This window comes from Tubulanus polymorphus, chromosome 7 (genome assembly GCF_964204645.1).
Source record: "Tubulanus polymorphus chromosome 7, tnTubPoly1.2, whole genome shotgun sequence".
In the NCBI taxonomy this organism is placed as follows: Eukaryota; Metazoa; Nemertea; class Palaeonemertea; order Tubulaniformes; family Tubulanidae; genus Tubulanus; species Tubulanus polymorphus.
This window is the reverse complement of record NC_134031.1, coordinates 13,446,660-13,470,869: the sequence shown is the minus strand read 5'-3', so window position 1 is coordinate 13,470,869 and position 24,210 is coordinate 13,446,660. Positions and strand designations below refer to the sequence as shown.

Below are 24,210 nucleotides of genomic sequence, written 5' to 3'. Positions count from 1 at the left end.
ATACCTCTTGCAGTGCTTTTTTATCCTGAGACTTTGCAGACTGCAGTAGTTTTATGGCATTTTTAGCACCCTCTATAACAGCAGATTCAATACGCATGTGATGGCGTAATTCTTCTATTCGCAACTCAAGTGGTGACATTATTTCCTGTTGCTGGGGACCTTAAAGAACAAAGATCGACAAAAACATTCATCATATGGCTGGTACAGCTCTGCTACGTTTAGATAAATTCATTATTCTTGATTAATCTAATGGGCCAACCCATAAGGGATTGGATACAAAAATAGCTATGTAACTTAGAAACTATTGGCCCATATAATATCTATACTAAATTGAGTGATGATCCAATAAACACTGTATGACAATTAGTGATTCAAAGAAATCTGGGCCCAGCCCCTAGGCACCTCCTGTGGGTCAAATCCAATATATCATATAACTCTATATTGTATTAGACCTGACCTTGGCCAAGCAATAAAGATCATTTGCATATGATATACATTCACATATGGCAATCACCAGTCATGACCCTACTATCAATGAAGCAGAGAATCTACTCATTATTACCATCAGTGTTATTGTCCATAGTCTCACTATTCTGATGTGCCCGCATTATTTGAAGGCGTATAATTTCTATTTTTGTTTTTGCATCGCTGAACATCTGTTGGGCCTCAGCCAGCAGCTTCTTATTGCCCGAAACACTGCTGTACATGTGGATCATATTTTCAGCACCAGCTTTGACCTATAAAAGTTGCATACAATTTTTCGAAATCAAATAGTTAACAGAATAATTCTTAAAGCATCGAGGAATCCCGAACCTTTGACACAAATATCAAATACAAAAATTTTTCTGGAATGCATCAATATCCATTTTTTCACTTAAACAAAAAATAAACAAGAACCCATTTCTTTGACAGGCTTTACATTGCGACTATGAATATACGTAATCACATGACAATTTTTTAGTTACTTTCAGCATTCTAAGTATGATTTAAATGAAAAAAGAAAGTTGTACAAGGTTCATGTCTTGAATGTTACCGTTGGCCTGGTGGCGATCACTGATCAGACTGTTTTTGGAACATTATGATTTGTTTTTATCATGTCCATAAATTTTGAACAAAATACCATTTGAATTGAATTTTCAAAATTGTTACCAGATAGTGCTGCCAACCTTAATTACAACTTTTTTTTAACGTAGTTAAAAATATCTATAATTCGATGAAATCATGTGTTAGATTTAACGGTAACACATCACAATATTTTCCTGCTGAAAGAGGTTTAAGACAAGGTGAAAATTTATCACCTACCCTATTTTCCTTATTCTTAAACGATATTGAAAACTTTTTTGCTACGCGCGGTAAACCAACTTTGTCGTATATTGAAAAGCTTAATGTGAATTGTGACCCAGAACTAGGGACTTTACTTAACTTGTTCATTATCCATTATGCGGATGACACAGTCATATTTGCTGAAGATGAGAAAACTCTCCAGTCACATTTAGATACATTATTTGAATATTGCGCCGACAACGGCCTCACGGTGAATGTTGATAAAACTAAAATATTAGTCTTCGCTCGAAGTAAAAGTAGGATTAAACGAATTTCGAAATTCATGTTCGGTAATCAGGAGTTAGAGATGGTTGAGGATTATGTGTATCTCGCAGTGAAATTCAATTGGAACGGTGGTTTCGCTAAAGCAAAAATATTTCTCTATGATAAAGCTATGAAAGTATGCTATTCTTATAAAAGTATGTATACTATTATTCAAAAGGGCAGACGTCTGAAACTTCCAGTAGATTTAATGTTTAAACTATTTGACAAGTGTGTCGCTCCTATCGCGTTGTACAGTTGCGAAATCTGGGGATATGAAAACCTTGACTCATTCGAAAGAGTCCACTGTTTATTTTGTAAAATTATCATGAAAGTTACAAAATATTCCCATAACCTTCAAGTATTAGCAGAGTTAGGACGTTATCCTATGTATATTAGCGTAAAGCGTAGAATGATAAATTATTGGGTCAAAACGACTGAGTGAAAACAAAGTAAACTTAGTTCAATTCTCTATCAGATATCTTTTAGTTTGTATCTGAATGATAGGTTTAAGAGCCCCTGGCTGTTATTTATTAAGAAGACTTTTGATGACTGTGGCCTTTCGTATATCTGGGCACAACAATCTATGGTAAACTCTAGGACTTCTCCAAAACAATTACACCGTATACTCCGTGATCAGCATGTGCAAGAGACAGAATTTAGGCTAAATAATGACCCGTTATACATTAATTTTAGACAATATAAGAAGGATATTAAATTTGAAAACTATATAAATCGGCTTGATGACGACTTAGTGACCAGTTTATTCCAGTTCAGGATTGGGTCTTATCTCTTAGGCCTACCTGTAAATAAATTGTCAAATCTCCATCTACCGAGAACCGATAGATTATGTCCCACCTGTAACGTTTTAGGTGACGAACTACATTTAATTTTTGACTGTAAATCACTTACCGTATTCCGTGAAAGCTACCTACTTTCAAATACCTTTCGGAATCTTGATGTTTTAAAAAATCCAACTTTTAAACTGGCTAAATTCATCAAATTAGGTCTAGATGTATATAGATCCCTCCGGTAGTGTGTAAATAGTATGTTGTAAATAACGTTTATTATGTTTCAAAGTGCTTTTTATCTATTGTTTTTGTAAATAATTGGAAATACTGTTTTTTTTCTCCATATACCATGGGAATGGTTGGGGTGTAATAAATATTCGTATTCGTATACAATATTTGTAATGCATTTACTGCAATTATTTTGAAGAAACACCCCCCAAACAAAAACTGCAGATTTGCAAATAATTGTTATAATAAACGGGAACTAGCAAGTCAGGATGTACAGCACATGTGCTAGTGATACAGGCCAAAAATACATTTGTAATTCTTAAGAATTACGGGTTTTGAAAAAAAATCTCGATTTCTAAGCGCAACTTAATAGTTTTCCTTCCTATGAGCAATTGAGCACCTGTGATATATGCATGTACTTAAGTGGCTAATAACTGGTCAAATGTTTATATCAGATTTTGAAGAGATGTCTGTCACCAGTTTTTCATTGTAATATAGTAATAGGTGCCGCTACAAAAAAAACCTGGCCTTAAAATGAATGAACCGCCTTTTCTGACTACCATGTGCTTCTATTATTGTTTACATTTGACATTGTAAGCTAGCGATCAAATCAGCAATCACGTTACAAAGTACACTTAAAAAGATCGCCGATTTACTTCAATATTCAAAAAGCCGGTTTATATCGAAATTTTGAGCAATGAGAAACTAGAATGTCACTGAAGACGACTGATGGCCCCAAAAATGCAAAATAATACACTGAGCGAATGACGACCCGTCAATGCAGACAGGAAATGAAAAATACGAAAAAGCTCCCGATGACCTTGACCTTTGACTTAGTGGACCTGAAACTTAATCATGAACTCAAGGTCTATAGGATAACCAACCCATCAAATGGCACCAAATGTAACCTCAAACCGTCTACGAGTTGGAGCCCGGAAATGAAAAATACAAAAGTTTCTGGTGACCTTAATTTTTGACCTACAGTATCAGAAATCTAATCAGTTTTAAATTTCATAAAAGTTATCTTAAACCATTTATTGTTATCAACACATTTGTGGGTCATAAAAAATTGGAAATTTCGGGTTTCAAAGGGTTAGTCATAATAAAATATATTTCATGAAGATTAACATGCTTTAGGTGAAAGAAGCACTACAAATATTCAGTACCTTCAATTCTATTTCTAATTGTTTCTGCAATGACTCAATCTTCTGGTTAATTGGACCAACCAAAGATGGCGTTCTCTCCTTGTCCGGTGACATGACAGAATCTAAAAATAATGGATAAAGTTAAATAACTAAGTAATAATAAAAGCTTAGCTCACTCCAAGTTGTAGCAAGGTCCGAAAACAAAAATTCATGTAGTGGGGCTGCCTGGCATTGTCAATTGGAAATCTGAAAGATTATTGAGGCAATGTCTGGTAACCCAACTACATGAATTAAATCTACGAGCAATCATCTCAACAGGAGGAAGCTTGGCCTATATTCCTGTACATATGATCAGTAATACTGTCAATCAAACTGTCGCCGGGTGTTTATTGGTGATCGGCTATTTCCGCCTGGTGTTCGTTGTTTTCAGCGTGATGTATTCACGTCGACAATCATAACTCAAAACAACTCATTTATCATTTTACAAGCATTTTCATGGCCCAAGTAATTTTCATCTTTTGAAAGGTATAACGGACGTCAATTTTCTTTCCTATTTTCTAGCCTTTAAAAAAAACATTAAGAGTACGGAACTGGAATTCTGCAAAAACGTATTGCTTGAAAATAATGTAATATTTCTCCGTTGTGTACATGTATTCATCAACATAATTTTTCTGTAATGCCCTGCTATCATGCTAAAGCCTGGCGCAGATGGGCGATTTTTCACTATTTTGTGAGAATGAGAAATCGCTTGAAATTGCAGTGACTTGTTGCCTATCTGCCGGTTTATACAACTTCATCTTGGTTTTCGTCGTAAACAATGAGTTGCACAATATTAAACATTTTTGTCGCAGTCAAATCGCTTATCAATCGCTCGTGTGCGGCAACTAGCAACGCAAAATTTTTTCAACCAATTAGCGTGCATTGATACATCCTGTGTACTTTCAGGGTGCTCCATTTCCGGCATTTGACTGTCTCTCCTAAAACCTTTTAGTAGTTCTAACCTTAGACCAATCCGCACGAAATGTTGCTCTCATCAGAGAGAAAAATCATAAATCTTTTTATCAATTAATGTCTTTTGGGGGAATTTTTTATGTTCACATTTTCCTTACATTTTTCTCACCAGTCAAAAACAATAGGACTAATCCCACCCCAAACACAAATACAAAGTAAGACAAAAATCCGCCAAAACTGTAAATATTTTCGAGCGCAAACAAGGCCAAAATGAAGACTTCTACTAGCTGAAAGAGGTGGCTCCAGGCTGCACTAGAGCTGTGAAGTTCTAACTAAGCTTTACCTGGAGTATTCTGATTTGCCATCAATAGATGAGCGTTGAGCTCCTGCAACTCCTGATGCAATTCTGACAGTTTACAGTTTGCCTTTTTCACCATTGTATTTACATTTGCTAAACTTTTCCGATCAGTGGTCACTTTGCGCAGGTTCTCGGCACCCTCTTTGATCTTCAGCTCTTTACGGATTTCCTTCTTAAGCGATTCCTTGATTTCCTCCAATTGTTGATGAAGTGTGGATTCTGAAACATCTGGATCGATGCCATAACGCTGACCGAGTTCTTGGTATATACTCTGACGGTAGTTGCCCTAAAATGATAACAGATTCATACAGTTACTAAGAAAAATGATTCTAAGGTATGGCGGGTAAAAACCACCAAAACATAACAACTAGAAAGAAACTTTAAAAGAGGACGTTCGTTTGTGAAACGCATCTAGACCTAGACACCTCCCACATTGATAGGAAAATTTGAATACCGGCTATTCAAGTGTCATCCTACTGAGTAATTCAAAAATTATTCTTTGGGATTCAAAAATCGAGAAATCAACCATAAATTCTGCCATAAGTTTTACATTTATTCAAAAAATTGAGTAGGAGGCCGGTGAAGGTTTTAACGTTGAGACTGAATACAAGTGGATTTAGGGGTTGGACTAGTCCTACCCTTCAGAATTTGAATGTGCCCGCTAAAAAGTATTTGAATAAATTTTCTAAGCAAAAATAAATCCAAATGGCATAAAATACCCCTTTTGGTCCTATATATTCGGAGGGCCAAAGGAACCCCACCTATGTTTGCCTTGCACTTAGATAACCATAAAATAAAAGTAGTCAGGAAGTATTAATGGCAAGAAAACTTGAGTAAAATATTTATTAAACACATTTTATAACAGGATATGATCTGTAGTCAAATGTGTGTCTGCCAGATGATGTTTCTTCTAGGCTGTTTATATCCTAAAAATAAAAACGAAAACAAAAACAACGACAATAGATATTTCAATACATGTCCCCTGGACAAGAATTATTTCAGAGAAAGTCTATAAAACGTGAATACTTGATTGTACAATCTAATAGCATAGCAGTTGGCTCCAGTTGAAAATCATTGGACAAAAGAAAAAATCAAAAAAGTTTTGGCGCCAAAAAATCTAATTTGTTGCCAGGTTTGTTTACACATGTGCGCCATGCACGTGGTTATATTATTGTTTACATCTGACGTCATCGGCAGATCGCGAGCCCCGCCCCACGTGTCAATCAAATGGCTTATAGGCAAAATGTTAAAAGAACCCTACTAAAAAAACTATGCAGTGAAACAATCCGGGATTTTCGGTACAGAATCCGACGCCAAATACCTTTCTCTTAAAGGTTTATTGGTGTATATCGGATAAATAATAATTATGATATTCACTTCATAAAATTTGAAGTGGATTGCTTCTGATTCATGGCGGCTGTATTTAGTCACGTAGGTCAAACTGACAGCATGTGTATGCGCGTCGAGCGGACCATTGCGTAATTTTCAATGCTGCCAACGTCTCTAGATTCTCACAGGGCCTCTGTGCGCTCACAAGGAATTAAGTTAAGTCACCATAGGGCCTATATGTTGACACTCACCTTCAAAGAGACTTTGTACGGTCCTCTAAAGTTAACATCTACGATACAACGATTTTAAAAATGGCACTTCTGTCGATCACTACGTCATAAGCAACACGTGATGTGTGATGTCACATAAACGGCATGAAGAGCATTTTTTCAAGAGGGCACAGCAAAAACTAACCAACTATTTTCAACCAAATTCAATCCCAACTTGAAGACACCATTTCTGATGCGGAATTTGAGGAAATCTCTAACTAACTGGCTTTAAAACGACCTTAAACATCTGTCAACCAAATCGGAAGTGCGTCATCAACCGGCAAACCGATCACATAAGGACGTTCATCTAACGAACGTCCTAAAAAGGTTGAACGATGTCTAAACGATAATAGAAAGATATGAAACGATGATACTAAAATGTATAAAATGATGGTATTAGTTATGAAACGATAATAGAACATGCATTGATGAAGAACGACATCATTTGATGATGTTAATCTAAAAACAATGATCATTGAGTCAAAGATGATCAAAGATGGACTGGTTCCCAGCCACTGCACGGCTGCAGTCTGAACCTAACTAGCCCCACCCGCAGGCACGCCGCGGTATTCACATCGGGAGTCAGAAATAGTTCCTAACTGGCTAAGATGTTTTTTTTGCCTGATATTGTGTTATTAATATTAATAGAAATGGCTATATCACGTTAGTGATATTATTAATGTTCAATCATAGAACTATTACGGAATATTATGGTTTGATATGTGGTAATTATTTTTTCTAAATATATTGAGGTGGCGCTAGCGGGCAGGTTGAAAAAGTGGTCAACTAGCAAGTGGCATTTGAGAGCTAGCAATTGGCAACTCGCAACTGGCAATTAGCAATTGGCAACTAGCAACTGGCAATGTCATCTCAGGGCGTCCATACAGAACAGCCAAACTGAATATTCTAAGACTGGCAACCAGTCTATTTTAGACGTTCGAACGGGAACCAGTCTATCTTTGATCATCGTTGAATCAGCGGTCATAAGAGCACTCAGTTGGCAGCTGATGGACGAGGGATTGATCGCCAATTTATACCTTTCTCATCGCCAGCAGATAGTACGGCGACTTGTGATTTAACAAAACCTCCCTAGATGACATAATTATGCTTTATTTGGCTAAGGGGTTCTGGCGCAGCTTACGTAAGCCAAACATTAGAATAAAATCCATTATGGTCTGCTCTGGCTTACATTACTCAGACATAGCATTGAGCTATAGGAGGATCCCCCAATGGCTGTACTTCTGTTATGTACTATACTGCTATACTACTATACGTACTGTACTGCAGTGATCATTTTTAATTACGCCCATGAATTCGTACTTCGGGGATTCACTAGTATTGACTTATTAATATGAAGTTTGGTATGAATGACATAGAATATAGATAGTAGCCGAATTGATGGAGGTTTTTTATGATCCAATGTGCACAGGACATATAAATAGCCTATAGCTGATGACGCATTCAGTAGTTGATGTTGAGTACACTCAGCATTAATAAGACACTAAAATTATATACGTGTTATGAAGATATATATATATATATATATATATATATATATTTATACATATATATAGAGAGAGAGAATTCTTCAATAATAACGCAAAAATTAAGGTAAAAGATGTTTCCAGGAGTGAAAAAATTAAGTTAAAAGATGTTTCCAGGGGTTAATCGTTAATTAGACATTTCGATTATATTCTAAAGGTCATCTTCAGGAATACTGAGTTACAGAGGAAATTATGGAATATATATATATATATATATATATATATATATATATATAATCCAGAAGAAAGAAAAGGATTGGGGTTCAATTGAACCTGAGATATGTATCCCTGCATGAATGGAAGAGTATGGAGTCATACCCTTAAAGATGCTCATCGTATTCACAGCTGTGTACAATACAGTTTATACCTTTTAAGTAACACAGTTAACAGTTTGGATTTGTCACCGAACAATACAGTCTGACCATGGTTTGGTAACCGAAATTTCCAATCATCTACTTCGATTCAAACAAAAAATCAAATAATTTCGACTGACCATCCAACTATATCTGTACTGACTTCGATTTCCGATACCAAAATCAAACCCCATTTCATTTTTACCAAGACCAAATCAGGCGTGGTGGGAGCAATTTTTGATTGCCGTGGCCAAATACTGATTTTGGACAGGTTCTAAATATTGCCGCGGCGAATTTACTTAATTTCTTCAAAAACGTGGTATTCGAAGTAGCAAAAACGTCATTCAGAAAATTATTGCCGAGGCGGTGCAGTTGTTGCACTTCCAACGCCATTGCAAATAACCGATGAAAATATACTGCACTTTGTAGTCAGTTGATCGGCTGGGTACTGGTTTGGTGAAGCCGATATGTTTTGGTGCCTCAAGAGATAGTTATATTGTGCGTAATGTTCTAACCCATAAGCACTCAAGCCGCTCGCATCTGCCCTGCCTTTTACTCCTCAAGCGGCCCGAATCTGCCCTGACACTTTTTTCATATGCTGCACATGGTTATAGTGGGGTTCAAACCAATAGCTTACGATAAACTCCCGAGTCCTCAAAATACCGTACAGAAATCAACATCTTCCTATTTCAAATTCTCAAGGATTTGGAGTATGAACATGACATCAGTCATTTCAAATCCAAGTAAGTTTGTATGAATTTTGGGGGCCAAAAGAACACGATTTTGGTGGCCCACCTCATCAAATCTTATATCATATGAAAGCCTCCACTGTTTACTACAAAATAACACAAACTTGTAATGCATGAAAATAAACAGCAAATTAGCTTTTCAGTGTCGTGACAAACTTGGATTTTCCCTGGAAACCTAAGTAAGTTTGTATGAATTTCGTGGGCCAAAAAGACACTATTTTGGTGGCCCACCTCATCAAATCTTAGATCATATGAAAGCCTTGACTTTTTACTACAAAATAACACAAACTTGTAATGCATGAAAAATAAACAGCAAATGAGCTATTCAGTATCGTGACAAACTTGGATTTTCCCTGGAAACCTAAGTAAGTTTTGTATGAATTTCGTGGGCCAAAAAGAAACCATTTTGGTGGCCCACCTCATCAAATCTTATATCATATGAAAGCCTTGACTTTTTACTTCAAAATAACACAAACTTGTAATACATGAAAATAAACAGCAAATGAGCTATTCAGTATCATGACAAACTTGGATTTTCCCTTGACTTTTCTGAGGAATAATTGACACTACATAGTGAAATTCCTGAGTGCTAATGGATAAATCAAAATCAATCCATTGACTCCAGCAACTATCTGAATTTGCTATAGATAATTATAAATGACCCTGCAAGATATCGCCATAAGTATTTTACCCTGAAATTCATATCTAAATGATAGATTTTTTAGTCCTTGGCTATTATTCATTCAAAAAGTTATGACAACTCCAATCTATCATATATCTGGAAATATCAATCAATCTATGTTAAATTTGTTCTGGGAATTTTCAAAACAATTAAGACAGGTACTCTATGAACAGCACATGCAATTAAGATTTAAGACACAAGTACCCAATAATCTGTTAGGCCTATACAAGTTTAGGCAATATAGAAATTAGTACGATAACCACAATCAAACGTGGTAAACGGATAATAAGACTAGAGGACCAAAGGTCCTGAGGCTCGAAAAATATCAGAAATTCAAAGGTGTCCCCCTTTCGAGTTTAGAACATTTATATTCCGTGGTATTATACTGGTACCTTCTGAAACATGGCCATGGCCGCGACTGCACATCAATACCTGGCATTGGGTTTTTCCGTGTTATACTTGTACAACGTAAAGTAAACGGAGATCGGGAAAACACAAACCAGTACAATGAACGCTTTTACGGTTCGCAGCGCTTTTATGGCCGCAAAATGTGATCTACCGATCTCAGAAAAATTATGTGACCCAAGTCCCAATAACCCTCATCCCCCCTAAATCTCTACATATTTCCACTGCTCTCTGGAATGATGGAGATGAAGAAAACATTTTCATCCCTGTGCCGCTGTAGCAGCAGTAACACAGCGCAAGCGCCATGACAGTTCTTCTTCTGTTCAGCACGATACGCGCTGTTCTGCACGTGTGGCACGGGAGAACGAGAATGCTAACGGCGTTAAAAATCGACATCAGTAGCACCAAAGCTAACCGTACCATTTTTTCTCACTACTTGAAATAACCTATGTGCAAAGCCAGAGAAAAATTTGCGATTTTAGAAAGAGATAAATATAATGCAACACTCATCATCGATTCGACACAGCAGTTGTAGGCCTACTTGAATACTTGTAGTTAAGCGCGTTCGATTGATGCGCGCGGGCAGTATCTTATCTTCAAGCACAAAACTATTGTATTGTTTCAATAATTAATTTGTTTACACTCTTCGCGTAAAAGTAACACGACACATCTCAATGTCTTCCGGACAGCAAAGTAAAATTAGGTGACAATTGGAACTATTTAATTTCGCGCATTGAAACATACATACGCTTTAAGCGGCGTAATAAAAACCCACTATGTACAATAAAAAGAATTTAAAATCGAGAATTTATTTCTAAAATGTAAAAACATGACGTTTCGATCTCACACTAGAGATCATCGTCAAGAAATATATGAAAAATATTTAGACCCTATATTAATTAACAGCTTTACGTCGATTTAGTGACTAGCTTATTACAATTGAATTCACCACAGAGTATGATTTAGAACAGACCTGGAACCAGTTTCTGTCCATACACATGCATGCGCGCACCCACACAGATTTAGTCTGTTCCAAAATTTAGAACTGAATAGGTCTTTTAGGTCATGAGATATGAGATTTTCTTCTTACATTATATCATAAAAATGTATGGTGTTTGAGCATGGCATTTTCAGGCAGCCAACATACATAAAAATCCCATGGCCAAATCTTCAAAAGCTAAGAAACATTCGATTATAGCTAGAAAGTGGTGCAATGCCACGCATGCCACACTGGTATGTCAAAAAATGTTATGGCGGTTAGTTCAAAAGAGCAAGAAATGTAGACTTAATCCATGGACCTATAGCTCATCATCTAGCAAGTTTCATATATGATTTGTAGTGTGTTGAACACTCACAAAGAATTGAATATCTCCGCCCTGGATAAAAAGAGCAAGAACTTTTTAAGAGACCTTGAACCTACCAACTTTTAAAAGAAAATCAATCATTTCGTTTGCAGCACTAATTCAGAATGTAAGCAGTAGCGGCCATATTGAATAAGTCACTTGATTTCAATAGGTATGATCAATGGACCAATATCTAATGACCTCAAGTCCAAATTCTAGGTTAGCAGTAGATAGATGCCTAACAAGACAATACATTAAATACAAATATCTTGAAGTCTAAAATTCCCCCCAAATGAAAGTCTCAGGGAAATGAAAAGTGAACAAATTTAGACTGTGATGTTCTATCTATACCTTCATGTTAAAACAAACCTTGAAAGTTATTTGCGAATAATATCCCATTAAGGGAAAACACCATGAAGTCCATAATGAGTTGTTACGCGGCAATGTATCTGCAGACATTTAAGCCTATCCCAGTGATGATGCAAAAAATCAACTTTAATACTGTCAATTAATCCCCGATGTCAGTTATATCAGCATATCTATACTGCAAACTATGGGACCAAGATCAAAGCAATTGACTAATTTCTAGTAGCCTACTACGAAGTTAAAAAGGATTCGTCATTATCTAATTATTTCAGTTATACATAGTAAGCATTAATGCTGCAGATGACGCACAGAAAACCGGTATATAATTACAAAACAAACCGGAATGACTGAAAACTAATTAACATTTAGATAGAACTGTCGTTAACAGGAAATGGAATACTTCACCTGTAAAACTGGTGTTCATGTGTCATATAGGGATGTAAAGAGTTTGTGTGCATGCAGCTATCCTGCCCACTTCCTGGCCACTATATACCAAATGGTGGATTTAGGGTTACCTCAAAACTTAGGGTAACCTCAAACTCCTTGCTGATTCACTCGTGAGAGTGAATCAAACATTAAGTGTGCCACTCTTCACACAAAGAGTAAGTCAAAAATATGACCCAAACAAAACTAATTCTGAAGGAAGTAAGCACATTGTCATTTGAGATGGGAGCCATACACAGGGCCATGAGGAGGGTTAGAATCTAATTCTCAAGAGAGCTAAGTAACCCCAGAGGCCGAGTCCTCTGAATGCTTTGCGGTCAGACACTCCCATTGCTTAATGAGTTCAAAAATCTCGTAAGCGTTTGATTGGTAGATCTTTTATTTATGAAAATTTTATCCTGCTTTTACCTGAAAACAAGGGGTCCAGGGACACCATGCCCACTTGGAAAGTGGTTTCAAATGCACAATCTAACAATTGGAATATTCAATGCCCCCTGGTGACCATACACAAAACCCAATGACCTAGAAACTCACCACATTCATAGAACATGTCAGCAGCTACAATTTCGCAATTAGTTGTGATAACAATATATGCCTTGGTACCAATATAATATGGAAATACTAAGTTATTCTACTATTCAACGCCCCTGTCAACCATATGCAAACCCAATGACCTTGAAACTCACCACATTCATTGAACATGTCAGCAGCTACAATTTGGCAATTGGTTGTGATAACAATATATGCCTAGGTACCAATATAAAAAGGAAATACAAAGTTATTCTACTATTCTTGGTGACCATATAGAAAAATTAATGACCTCGAAACTCACCATAATCATAGAACATGTCATGAGCTACAACTTTGCAATTGATCATGGTAACAAAATATGCCTAGGTACCAATATAATAAGGAAATACTAAGTTATTCTACTATTCAAGGCCCCCTAGTGACCATATAGAATAACTAATGTCCTTGAAACTCACCGCAATCACAGACCATGTGATGAGCTACAACTTTCCAATTGATTGTGGTAAAAAAAAATATGCATAGGTACAAATATAATATAGAAATACTAAGTTATTGCATTGTTCGACGCCTGACCTTGAAATTACCACGATCATTACCATATCATGAGCTACAACTTTTCAATTGATTGTGGTAACAAAATATGCTTAAGTATCAATATAATGTGGGAAAACTTTTTTCCACCTACGATGAGTACTGATGACACCAAGATGGCCGCCAATTGCGTCATAATTGCCTGATCAAATGTACCTGTCTTGGGCATAAGAGATCCCTTTCCAAAGAATACCCATCACAAATTGCAATGAAAAATGGCAAACCATTAGGAAGCTACACTAACAGGATTCACAATTCAGGCCAAAATTGACATTTTTGGGCACAAAAAAGGTCACAGGACAACCATCTTGAGTCCAATCGACCAAATTTTTCTCATGCTGATGGGCCCTTGGGGGATGCAAATATATCTGAACGATCAAGGTAATTGATAAACGCATCTTCAAAATTTCCCTTGAAAACTTGCTGATTTTGGCGAAAAGTGCTGATTTTGGCAAACAACAATGGCTGCCAGTCGGCCATCTTGAATCTGACAGGGCCAGTTTTTGGGCTGAAGATGTGTCTAGGGTACATACACGTATAAACCAAATATCAAGACATTTACCTTGAAACGTCTTCAAAACATTACACTAAAGATCGGAAGAGTTGTGTGTGTGTGTGTGCAAATTTCACTATATAGACAGAACGGCCATCAATCAGCCACGTTCAATTTTTTTTACACAAAATTCAATACATGCCAAAATGGCCAACAGAAAGTCATCTTTGTATTTAGCAAATCAAAAACGTATACCAGTAGGCCTACCAAATTGTTTCAAATTGTTGCCAAGTTTCAGCAAAATATAACAAGGGATCCCGGGACACCTTGGCGAAATGCTTGAAAATCTGACTACTCAATATTCAACACCTTGGGCCAAGGGCTAAAACTAAGAAAATCTAGGAATTTGCGGGTTTTGTGAGGGATTTAAGGGTCTATGTAGGAACGCTGTAGTTAGCCACGGATCTCCGAATTCAGGTCAAAATGACCTTTTTAGTCATAAGACGGCCATCTTGAGTCCGATCAGCCTAATTTGTCTTATGATGATGGGCCCTATATGGAGATACATAGACATGTGAAACATCAAGGGTATTGACCAAAAACAAAATATTGACTTAACTCCCAAGTGACTAAAAAACCTAAGAAAAGTTGCCTACGTAATGTATCTGCTTTTATCAGTAGTAATAACACCTGTTAATGGCTTTCATCATAAATCAGCATATGAATGCCTAAGTCTCTACCAGTCATTGTATGTAAGTGTGATTGCATCTTTACCGATGATCATAGTGTAACGCACTTCCTGATGGTATTGGCAACACGCGTGCGTGGGGTGAGAAACTTTTAAACCCCTATATAAATTCATTCAGACGTGATAAGTGAGTATATAGCAATGATATATTTTTTTTTTAAACCAATAACTAACCCGAACCAAATTTCAACCAAGTTATGCCAATTCCAAATACTGGTACCAACTCAAAAGTTAACCTTATCAATTATCAATTCTTATCGATGCATTATTTTCCGAATATTATTACCAACAATTTTATCCGAGGAACAATCTAAATTTAATTTGAATCAAAGATACTCAACAGTGTCGAAATAACAAATCACGCTGTAGACCTCCAACACGTCGCTCCTTGAATAATTAAACAAACATGAAGATTAAAGATTGGTCCTGATCACCAACACCAGATAAATAGACAGAAATTAGTCCGACAAACCAATCGTTTCTAGTAGTAGACGACGAATCATGAAGCAGCCTCTAGTTGATAGACGAATTAGAAATCATCACGGATCAATCCACTGAAATTGTGACGATGAACACAAAATTCCGATCACTGTTCAGAGCGGAATAAAATCGATAGAAATGATAAATATCTACACGAATATCATGTAACGGTGTGACACAGAGTCACAGTTATAAATTCTCTTGCTAAAACTGCTAGTAGTATACAGTTGCGTAAAAAAAAATAAATTGCCCATGGGCAAAGTGTGGTTTACCTTGAAAGGTTGTTTGGAGTAAGGGCATTGCTTGAAAACTCTTTTTAATTCGTGACTTCAAAGTTCTAGAAGTTTATATTGTATTTTATCTTTCTTAAAGAATTATTTTGTAGTCAAATAAGACAAAAGATAAACATTTGTTTATGGTCTACGTCCAAAAATTATTTTATACTTTCAAAAAAATATTTTTCACAACATGAAAAAATATTCAAATAAAATTCATATGAAGTCACATGTCAGAGGGTGGCTGCATATTGAGTCTTGGGAACGAAACCTCTTCCAATGTACGGCTAATACACCGGAGCGTTTTAAATCCTGGAATTTACCACTACAATATTCAGACCTCGACCTATACCTATAGTTTGCTGCTTAGTATTTTCAGGTCACAAGAAATTACAATTTATTTCAAATTCTATCAAACAGAAAACACAGCGCTCATCTTCTGCTACGACGATTATTCAGCCTGTTATCATACCCAACGTGCACGCGCCAAACAGCGTTACAGCATCACCATATAGTAGTCTGTATGAGAGTGTGTTTATGTGTGCAACAGTCTAATGTTTAGCACTCCCGTCCCGCGCACGTGGAGGCCTTGTGTTGTGAACGTTCGCTTCACTTCAATCTCAATCAACACAATCACCGGGTATCAAAATGAAACAATACCTATGGCGATATGTGAAATAATTATATTCTCACCAGCAATGAGCATTTAAAATTCGCACACACCTAGTCCAATGAAACGTTTGCCATAAATGGCTTCCCCATAATTATTTTAGTAGCGCCGGCATTCCCCGTTTATCCCAAAAACAGCCAATCACATTCGCTCGTATAGACGATGCCCCCAATCGAGGTCATTGCAATTTTATACGCAAGAGCTAAGAATTTTCCCGCCAAAAACAGTTTTTCGAGTTGACCATGTCATCGACGGAAGTTTGTCATGTCTTCAATCGCATCGATTATGTGTCGTTTAACCCAAGAACCAATGAAAAAAATGCTCAAATAAAAAAACGTACAGCGATTTTACCTCAATTGGCTCAATGCCAACCTCATACTGCTGACAAAGGTAAACCAAAAAAGTTGCTATGCAATTCTGCTTTGCTTACTTATAGCAAATACTCAGATTTGACTTTATAATAAACTAGCTGAATACCCTTCCAATAGACGGCGCATAAATGCAGAATCCTGTTATTTTTTGCTAACGAAAAGCATTCATTAATTGGACGGGAAATAAATCTAAATGCTTCACATGCCCCAGCCGATTTTAGACCCCTCCTCGTTCGATCTTTGTACTTTCTATATTGACCACACCACCCATACGTTCATTTGAAAAGCCCCCCCATTCAACTAACGAATTGAATGATTATGCTTAAATCGAGGGACTATTGATTGAAATTGCCGAGATAGTCGCTCGACGATATTAGGATTCTGTATTTTGTATTACTGTTTGATATGATTTTTTTTATATATCTCATATATACATACATTTTCTTAGAGCTCCTGTCAGAATAGTACGTACATTTTGCTTTGACCCCCTCCCCGTACAAAGTTTTACATTTGTTTACCCTTCCCCAAAATCCGTATGTACTATTTGAAAGCGCTCTTATAAAATTTACCACGAATGCATGCATCGGCAGCCCCCAGAGCAGTTCCGAGAGGCTGTGTTTGGGCCTCCCTATCTGCCAGTAACCTCTCTGTGGTATGGAACCATTCAGTAAAACTGTGCAATGGGCCTGTCCCCCTTCGAGAACCATTCTGAGACGCTGCGTATGGGCCGGCAACACGGTCAGAACATATCGCTAAGTCCAATCATATTAATTTTGATCCAAAGATTAAGTGTGATGAATGTCTTAACCAATGTTTTCAACAACTGAGGCACAAATTGGTGTTGAGAGAACTGTGTCATGTACTGTCAGTAAATTACTATAGTACTACTACAGAGGCATAGTACAGTACTTTACTGTTAGATGGCGAACACATCTTTTTAACCGAATTTTAGCCCGGGCTTAGAATGAATATTGTTACTCCCTCGGACCACCAATCTGTTTGAAACATGTAACTTGATAACGGGAAAAACTGGTATTTAGCATCAGTAAAAGGACGTTTCAATACACGCATTGATTTCCCTATAGGCCTAGGCCTAATGCGTCGCGGTAAATACCATCCATTCTGCTTTAGAGTATAGAAGTACCATCTTCAACAATCCAGCTTCACAACTATGAATAAAATCCATTTAAAAATCCATGACAGATCAAATTAAACTCCCGAGTACAGCAATAAAAGAATTATTAATCCTTTGCCAAGAAAAAAACTGAAAACACAGAGAGCTGTGTTGCAACCACTGCTGCTGCAAAACTTTTTCCGATACTGAGAAAATTTGATGAGAAAACGTCTTTTCTCGCGCTGAACATTTTCGGGCCAAAATGTGCATTTCCTGTCAATCTGAGCGCTTTTACGTACCAAGAATTTCATTTCTCCGATAAGGGGAAAATTTGATGAGAAAACGTATTTTCTTGTGCCGTACGTTTTCCGGCCTAAATGTGCTTTTCCCGTCGATTTGAGCGCTTTTGCACACCGAGAAGAATGCGCCTGACAGATAAAGGTCGTCATAGGCCCACACATTTCAAAAATGCTACCAAGGCTTAAAAAATGACAAGCCTACCTTGTTTCTCCTTCCTGTTAAGCTTAAAGGGGAACTGCAGTGAAAAATTGTTTGTATCTATATGTGTTAGAAACCTTTATAAAAACATTTTCACAACAGCAGAAAAACATTTTGTCTAATACTTTATCCATAAGAGGTTTTGAAGAGTGCCTGGCGGCTTTTCTCTCGGCTTTGACATAGTTCGGCCCACTGCGATACATGTTACTGCAGCTATTCATAGTATTTTCATCATTTGAAGTCCAATAACAGTTCTAAACTGCACCATAATGCCACATCAGCAATTATTTGGATAGGTTTCACACAGTGAGTGGGTAAATATAAGTAAAGACCCCACAGGTAGTCCAGCAGGAGTATTTTAATCGCAATTTTCAACTGAGATCTTCGATTTTGTGTACACACTGTCCAGTGTATGATGGGTCGGGATACGTCATCAATGTTTACATGCCTCACTTTGGAACTTAAATATGGCGGCTCTAGTCTGCCATAAATCTTGCTGATAACAGTATTAAAATCGTTGTATACAAGTTAATTAGAAAGAATTGGAAATTTCAACAAGCATTATGCTAAACAACAACAAGAGTAGAAATGAATGGCTAATTATAATTTTTTTGACTGCAGTTCCCCATTAAAAGTTAAACCCGGCCAGCCGCCCATCTGCTCTCACTTTTTTAAAATCGTGATCAGGCTAACCAGACCCGACAGCTGTAGAAATGAACTTACTGAAAATTTTATTGCAGTTTACAAAAGTGACCTGGCCAATCAGGAGAAGCAAGGTATCATTCTTTAAGTCCAACTCGCCATATATACCCCCACAAACTGTCATCCCCACCTTACGTCAGGTTTTTGCTCAGAACTGATTTACCGTTGTCTTGGAAATAAAGTTTAAATGGCGAGTGCCATTGCTTTTTCAAATTCAATATAGGCTACTGAACTCACTTGATATCATAACAGAAACTACAGGTAATCACATCACTTATTGTACAAGGCTGAAGGTGTTTCTTTAAACCGACTGACCTGGTAGTAGGCTGAACCAGTAATATCTGATGACATTTCTCAAAATTCTTCTTGCTTTTCAAGCTGGTTTATATCAGCTGCCAGTTAAATCCAGACTTGAAGGTCTAGAGAATCAGTAGTAAGCCTAATCTGATTATAGACGATGATGTCCATACAACAGCCACGGCACAATCCGATTTCTGAAATGTTCAATCAATAATAAAGCATTAGTTTCTTTAAAATCATAGGTTCATCATGGTAATATAAGAGTCAAAATGACGTGAAATTGGTTGCGTTGCCGGAACTTAACTGTGGGAAATGGATATTTGACCAAGATATCAAATTTCTGTCAATGCTCATTTACCTATGATAGCTCATTTTGATGATTTTGGGCATGTACAAGCATGCCGAACTGAATTCAAGAGAGCATCAAAGGGAAGGACAGTGGTGAAAATCTGAGACTTGAACCCCTAACCTATTGCTTGTGCAACGTTTAGGCACAAGAAAATTGGATCAATGTGGCCACCTCATCAGTACGCGTGCATCAACCGCCGTTCAGTGAGTTATAGGCAAGATCGCCTAACAATAATTGGCCGCTTCCATTTTAGTAGGCTAGTCCAGTAGACCTTGCTTAAAACTTGGGACTAGAGGGACCGACAAAATTTCTAAATCCTCACTGAACATATTGATGCATAATAAAGGCAGATCAACAGATTATGAACAATACCGATATAAACGTGGAGAGCATGTGTGACAGAATGACATGTAGTAGGCCTATCGAGCCATTATTCCCAGTTTGTAGTACGCTGTCTCTAGTATTCAGTGTTATGCTTAGTCCAAGCTAAAGATTGGAAAATATAACTGGAAGTCAGAAATTGATTTCATAGGGAATGGATACTTTGCCGATGCAGCATTAGTTTAGTAAACATGCTGACATCAACGTATATAAAAGGCCTCAGATATACTAATAGAAATAACAATGAAATTATTCTATTAGGTTTAGGGTAAGGGTTTCGAAAGGGTTAGAGTGTAAAGGGTTAATGTTGGGCTTAGGTTTAAGGTCAGTTTTACAGCTAGGTATCTCCACAAGACGCCACATGTACAGCATAGATTAGCCAATCAGAATGAACCATTGGCAAAATGGCGTTAACAGGAATTGGCCTATAATGCTGCGTTAGCAAGCAAAACTCACCTGCCTTTCATTTATTGCAGAGTTTGTCATAAGTTTGATATGGTCATATCCTAGTAAGATTCAGGAAGTGAATACATGTATTTTGCCAATGCGGCATAATTTAAGTAAACGCTATTTTGCCTATGTGTGACATAATTTCCAAGGGAATTCGCATAAGTCGCCATCAAATTGGTCGTGTCATGACATCTCTCATATAATTATTTTGGTCCTGATCTTTTTTCTCCTTTATACCTTACAAAATAATGCTTATAACTCGTATTTCATAAGTCATATTTTCACGTTAGTCGTATCAATTTTAGAAGTCCAAACCTCCTGATCTCATTAAAAATACCTCGCATAACTCGTAGCCCGATATACCGGCAGCAGAGATAAAAATACGCTACAATATTGTCTGTGTAGGTGTTTTTGAATTTAGGTAATTACGTATCGTTTACATTCGTCGTGTGGTTTCTAAACTTCTCCATTAACACGTGGTTGGTTGGTGGAACATTTTATGCCGAAAATTTAGTTGCTGAACAACATGCGGCAATGCACCATCCCACTAGTTCTATTGCAGATTTGATTCTCAATTCTGCTTTTTTCAACCGTGTTTTGGCCCTTGTCATCCTAGTTAGTTACCTAATCGTTGGTGGTAAGCTTTTTATAATCGGATGGGCTTATACCAACTTTAGGGATGACAAGGACCTAACACAGGTACCTTTCGAAATAATCCAATTCTATGTATGTTTCGAATGATTAATCAACATTATTTTGAGAAATTAATTAATTTCTCCACAAATTTCGCCATTAGCCGCCATTTCTGTGTATTGCATACATGTGGCATGATAGACAAGGTGACCTACAAGGATTTACATAAAACTTCCAAGACGAAACAACAATTTTTATTTTTGATGGTTCTCCAACATCTATTTCAAATCAGATATATCTCAAGAGACAACAAATGCCAGGCAAATTACTCGTCAAATTGGCTGACGAAGATTTCATTGAAAAATGACCTTCCCATTCCTGACTGTGGTTTGTGAAAATATCCGATCGTGAAACTAAACCACATACAAGTTACTGACTATTGTCATCCCTAATGTTGGTATAAGCCCATCCGATTATAAAAAGCTTACCACCAACGATTAGGTAACTAACTAGGTAAGGTGAGGCTATATGTAGTTCAAACATTAGGCCAAAAAAAAAAGATGTCTTGTTTCTCATGATTTTGAAATCCCGCCCGCATCGGAAAAATCATCGGCAAATTAGCGATAAAAAGAAAGTCCGCCCTCCCGCATCATAGCTCGAACATAAATTTGTTTTTTATAAAAATTAAAATCCACCCGCCCGCATTGATATAATACGCATATCGTCATCTTTTTATCATTTTATTTCTCTATGAACGTATCGAGAAAAGTTGATCGTATAAATATCATCGGCACCACACTGGTGACTCGAACCCATATCAACGGTGTCGGTTACCGTAGGCCTAAATATCAAATGCCAAGGTCGCTGTGGAGCTTGATTTCTGGCGTGATTCTTATTTCGAAGCGATTTCTCTTGGTAAAATGTGGTGCTAATAGCGTCCAAGATGTTGCTATCTGTTCAAATAATATTCCAAAAGAAGCCAATACTACGTTGGCCAATTCTACAAGTATCTCCCAGAGTCAACAGTGATGGAACTTTTCGAAAATGCATTGGCCGGTTGAGGTGTTGCAATGGATTTTCAGGATTCACCAAGCATTTTCAGGATTAAGCAGTGATTTTCCAGTTAAATAAAAATAAAAAACTACCTTCCGCATCTGAAGAAAATATGTCAGAGGGATATTTTTATTGATATAATAAAAATAAAAAGACACCACCCGCATCTCCAAAAAAAATTCAAACAGTTCTTTTTATTTCTACTTTTTTTTTTTAAAGTACATAAAAATAAAAACCGCCTGCCCTCGTTATGGTAAAAAACAAAAGTGTGATGAGAAAACAGGCATCTTTTTTTTGGCCTTAGGTTGGTTTTCAGCGAGCTCAGTGGTCTAGTGGTATGATGCTTCGCTAGTAATAAACTGGCCCGGGCTCGAGTCTCGATGTATCTGCTCTATTTTCTCTAACTCTGTTACACACTTTCTTCTAAGTCGGGCACCTCAGTGCACATGCGCAACGTGAATTAGTCAATCAGGATTAATTAATCAATCTCTCAAAATAATGTTGATTAATCACTCGAAACATACATAAATTGAACTATTTCAAAAGGTACCTGTGTTAGTTTGTGAATTAAGCCATGAATTGTGGACTGAAGTGAATAGAAAGTATATTTTTGAAGTGTTACTTTTTTCAACCGTGTTTTGGCCCTTGTCATCCCTAACGTTGGTATAAGCCCATCCGATTATAAAAAGCTTACCACCACGCACCTCAGTGCACATGCGCAACGTGACTTAGCCAATCAGAATGAAACGTCGAAAATATAGCTGGTGTCGTCCGTCTATGACGCCGTTGTAAAAATAGCCTGATCGATAACAAAGGCGAAGGACAAGGCGGCAGTTGATTTTTAGGCCTTCTTGAGGCTAGGCCTAATAATTTGGATAGGACAGGTTTCCTATTTTACTGTGTATGTAACTACATTAGGCCGGTAAAAGTGCAGATCCGCACCTCTCCCCGTAAATGGTTCAATCAATTACATTAAATATCATTGTTTCAGATTCAAAATGTCATCAGCAATTCAGTACATTGCCATTGGTTAATTTTAAGATATCCTTCACTAGATTTTAGCCTTGATTCTGTCATTCAGTAGATTGCGTCGATCACGAGAGGTGCGGATCTGCACTTTTACCCATTAGGCCTACTTCTAACTCAAGATTGTTTTGCAACTAATTCTTATAGGACGCGCTCGCCCCATGTACACTACTACCCCTAAACGTACAACAGCAGCAGCAGCAGCAACTTGACTCTTGGACTTGAGTCGTTGAGACTTGTGCAAGCAGCAGCAGCGACCCAAAACGGCTTCGATGGTTCGCATTAACTCGTTGACACTCGCTTAACTATTTAAACAGCGATCATCGACGTGAAGTTGATCCTTTGCTCACTATCGACAGCATCGAATTTTTCATATGAGGCGTACTGATATTGGTTTAAAATCCCAAAAAGCTGAAAATATGACCAGAATTTCTTGGATTCTATCTTAGCCAATCAGCTTCACCGTAACAAACATGACTTCCGCAGTAAAAGCGAGCGGTGAATTCGTCAAAAATGATGATTTAACGGATCAAATTCAAATTTATTTATTGATCAGGTCAAAAACATGGCAACACTAAGCGTGTAAAATGCGGACAAGCGGAATGAAGATATGTGTTTGCGTCGATCGGGTCACAAAGCGTTTTTAGAGTCCACAATACGACGTGTAACACCTGAAAGTTTACCTTCAATAGATTTTTATATGTTTGCATGTATGTAGGCTACATTGTATTTTGCGCGGTATTTTATCTCAAGCCGTGCAGTGCTAATTAGGAAATTATCTCGTTTTTACGTGTAATTCAGTTAAATGCATATATGTTAAAGATTTCCTCGACCATGTTTTTTTTCTAAAGGTCATTTTCCAAACATCATGGCTGACCAGAAGATGACAACCGGCTACCAATGGGAGCTACAAGAATTTTCTACTCCATATCCAAAAGAGACAGATACCCCAAGAGGACACTTGGAATCGAGATAGAAACGACCGTGGAGAAGAGGAGGGTACA

The 24,210-nt window shown here is 37.2% G+C and overlaps 2 protein-coding genes across 7 annotated transcripts in view; both read right to left on the bottom strand.

The window, feature by feature from the left end:
* Window positions 1-23,659, bottom strand: part of LOC141909361 (serine/threonine-protein kinase N2-like) — a 70,418-nt gene extending 46,759 nt beyond the window's left edge. For 3 of the 4 annotated variants that reach the window (XR_012619702.1, XM_074799802.1, XM_074799804.1), the window contains exons 1-6: window positions 23,394-23,659; window positions 19,330-19,508; window positions 5,043-5,343; window positions 3,770-3,870; window positions 563-737; window positions 5-159 (exon numbers count right to left, since the gene is read on the bottom strand). Coding sequence is in view for 3 of the 4 variants with exons in the window: in XM_074799802.1 (XP_074655903.1) it covers window positions 5-159; window positions 563-737; window positions 3,770-3,870; window positions 5,043-5,343; window positions 19,330-19,365 (768 nt within the window). In the remaining variant the exon portion in view is untranslated. Of the gene's footprint in view, window positions 1-4; window positions 160-562; window positions 738-3,769; window positions 3,871-5,042; window positions 5,344-11,361; window positions 11,387-19,329; window positions 19,509-23,393 lie in introns of those variants that run through there. The other variant, XM_074799803.1, reaches the window with a different exon arrangement.
* The window catches only part of LOC141909360 (pre-mRNA-splicing factor ATP-dependent RNA helicase DHX16-like), a 415,810-nt gene that overhangs the window by 40,038 nt on the left and 351,562 nt on the right, over window positions 1-24,210 (bottom strand). The window lies entirely within an intron of this gene.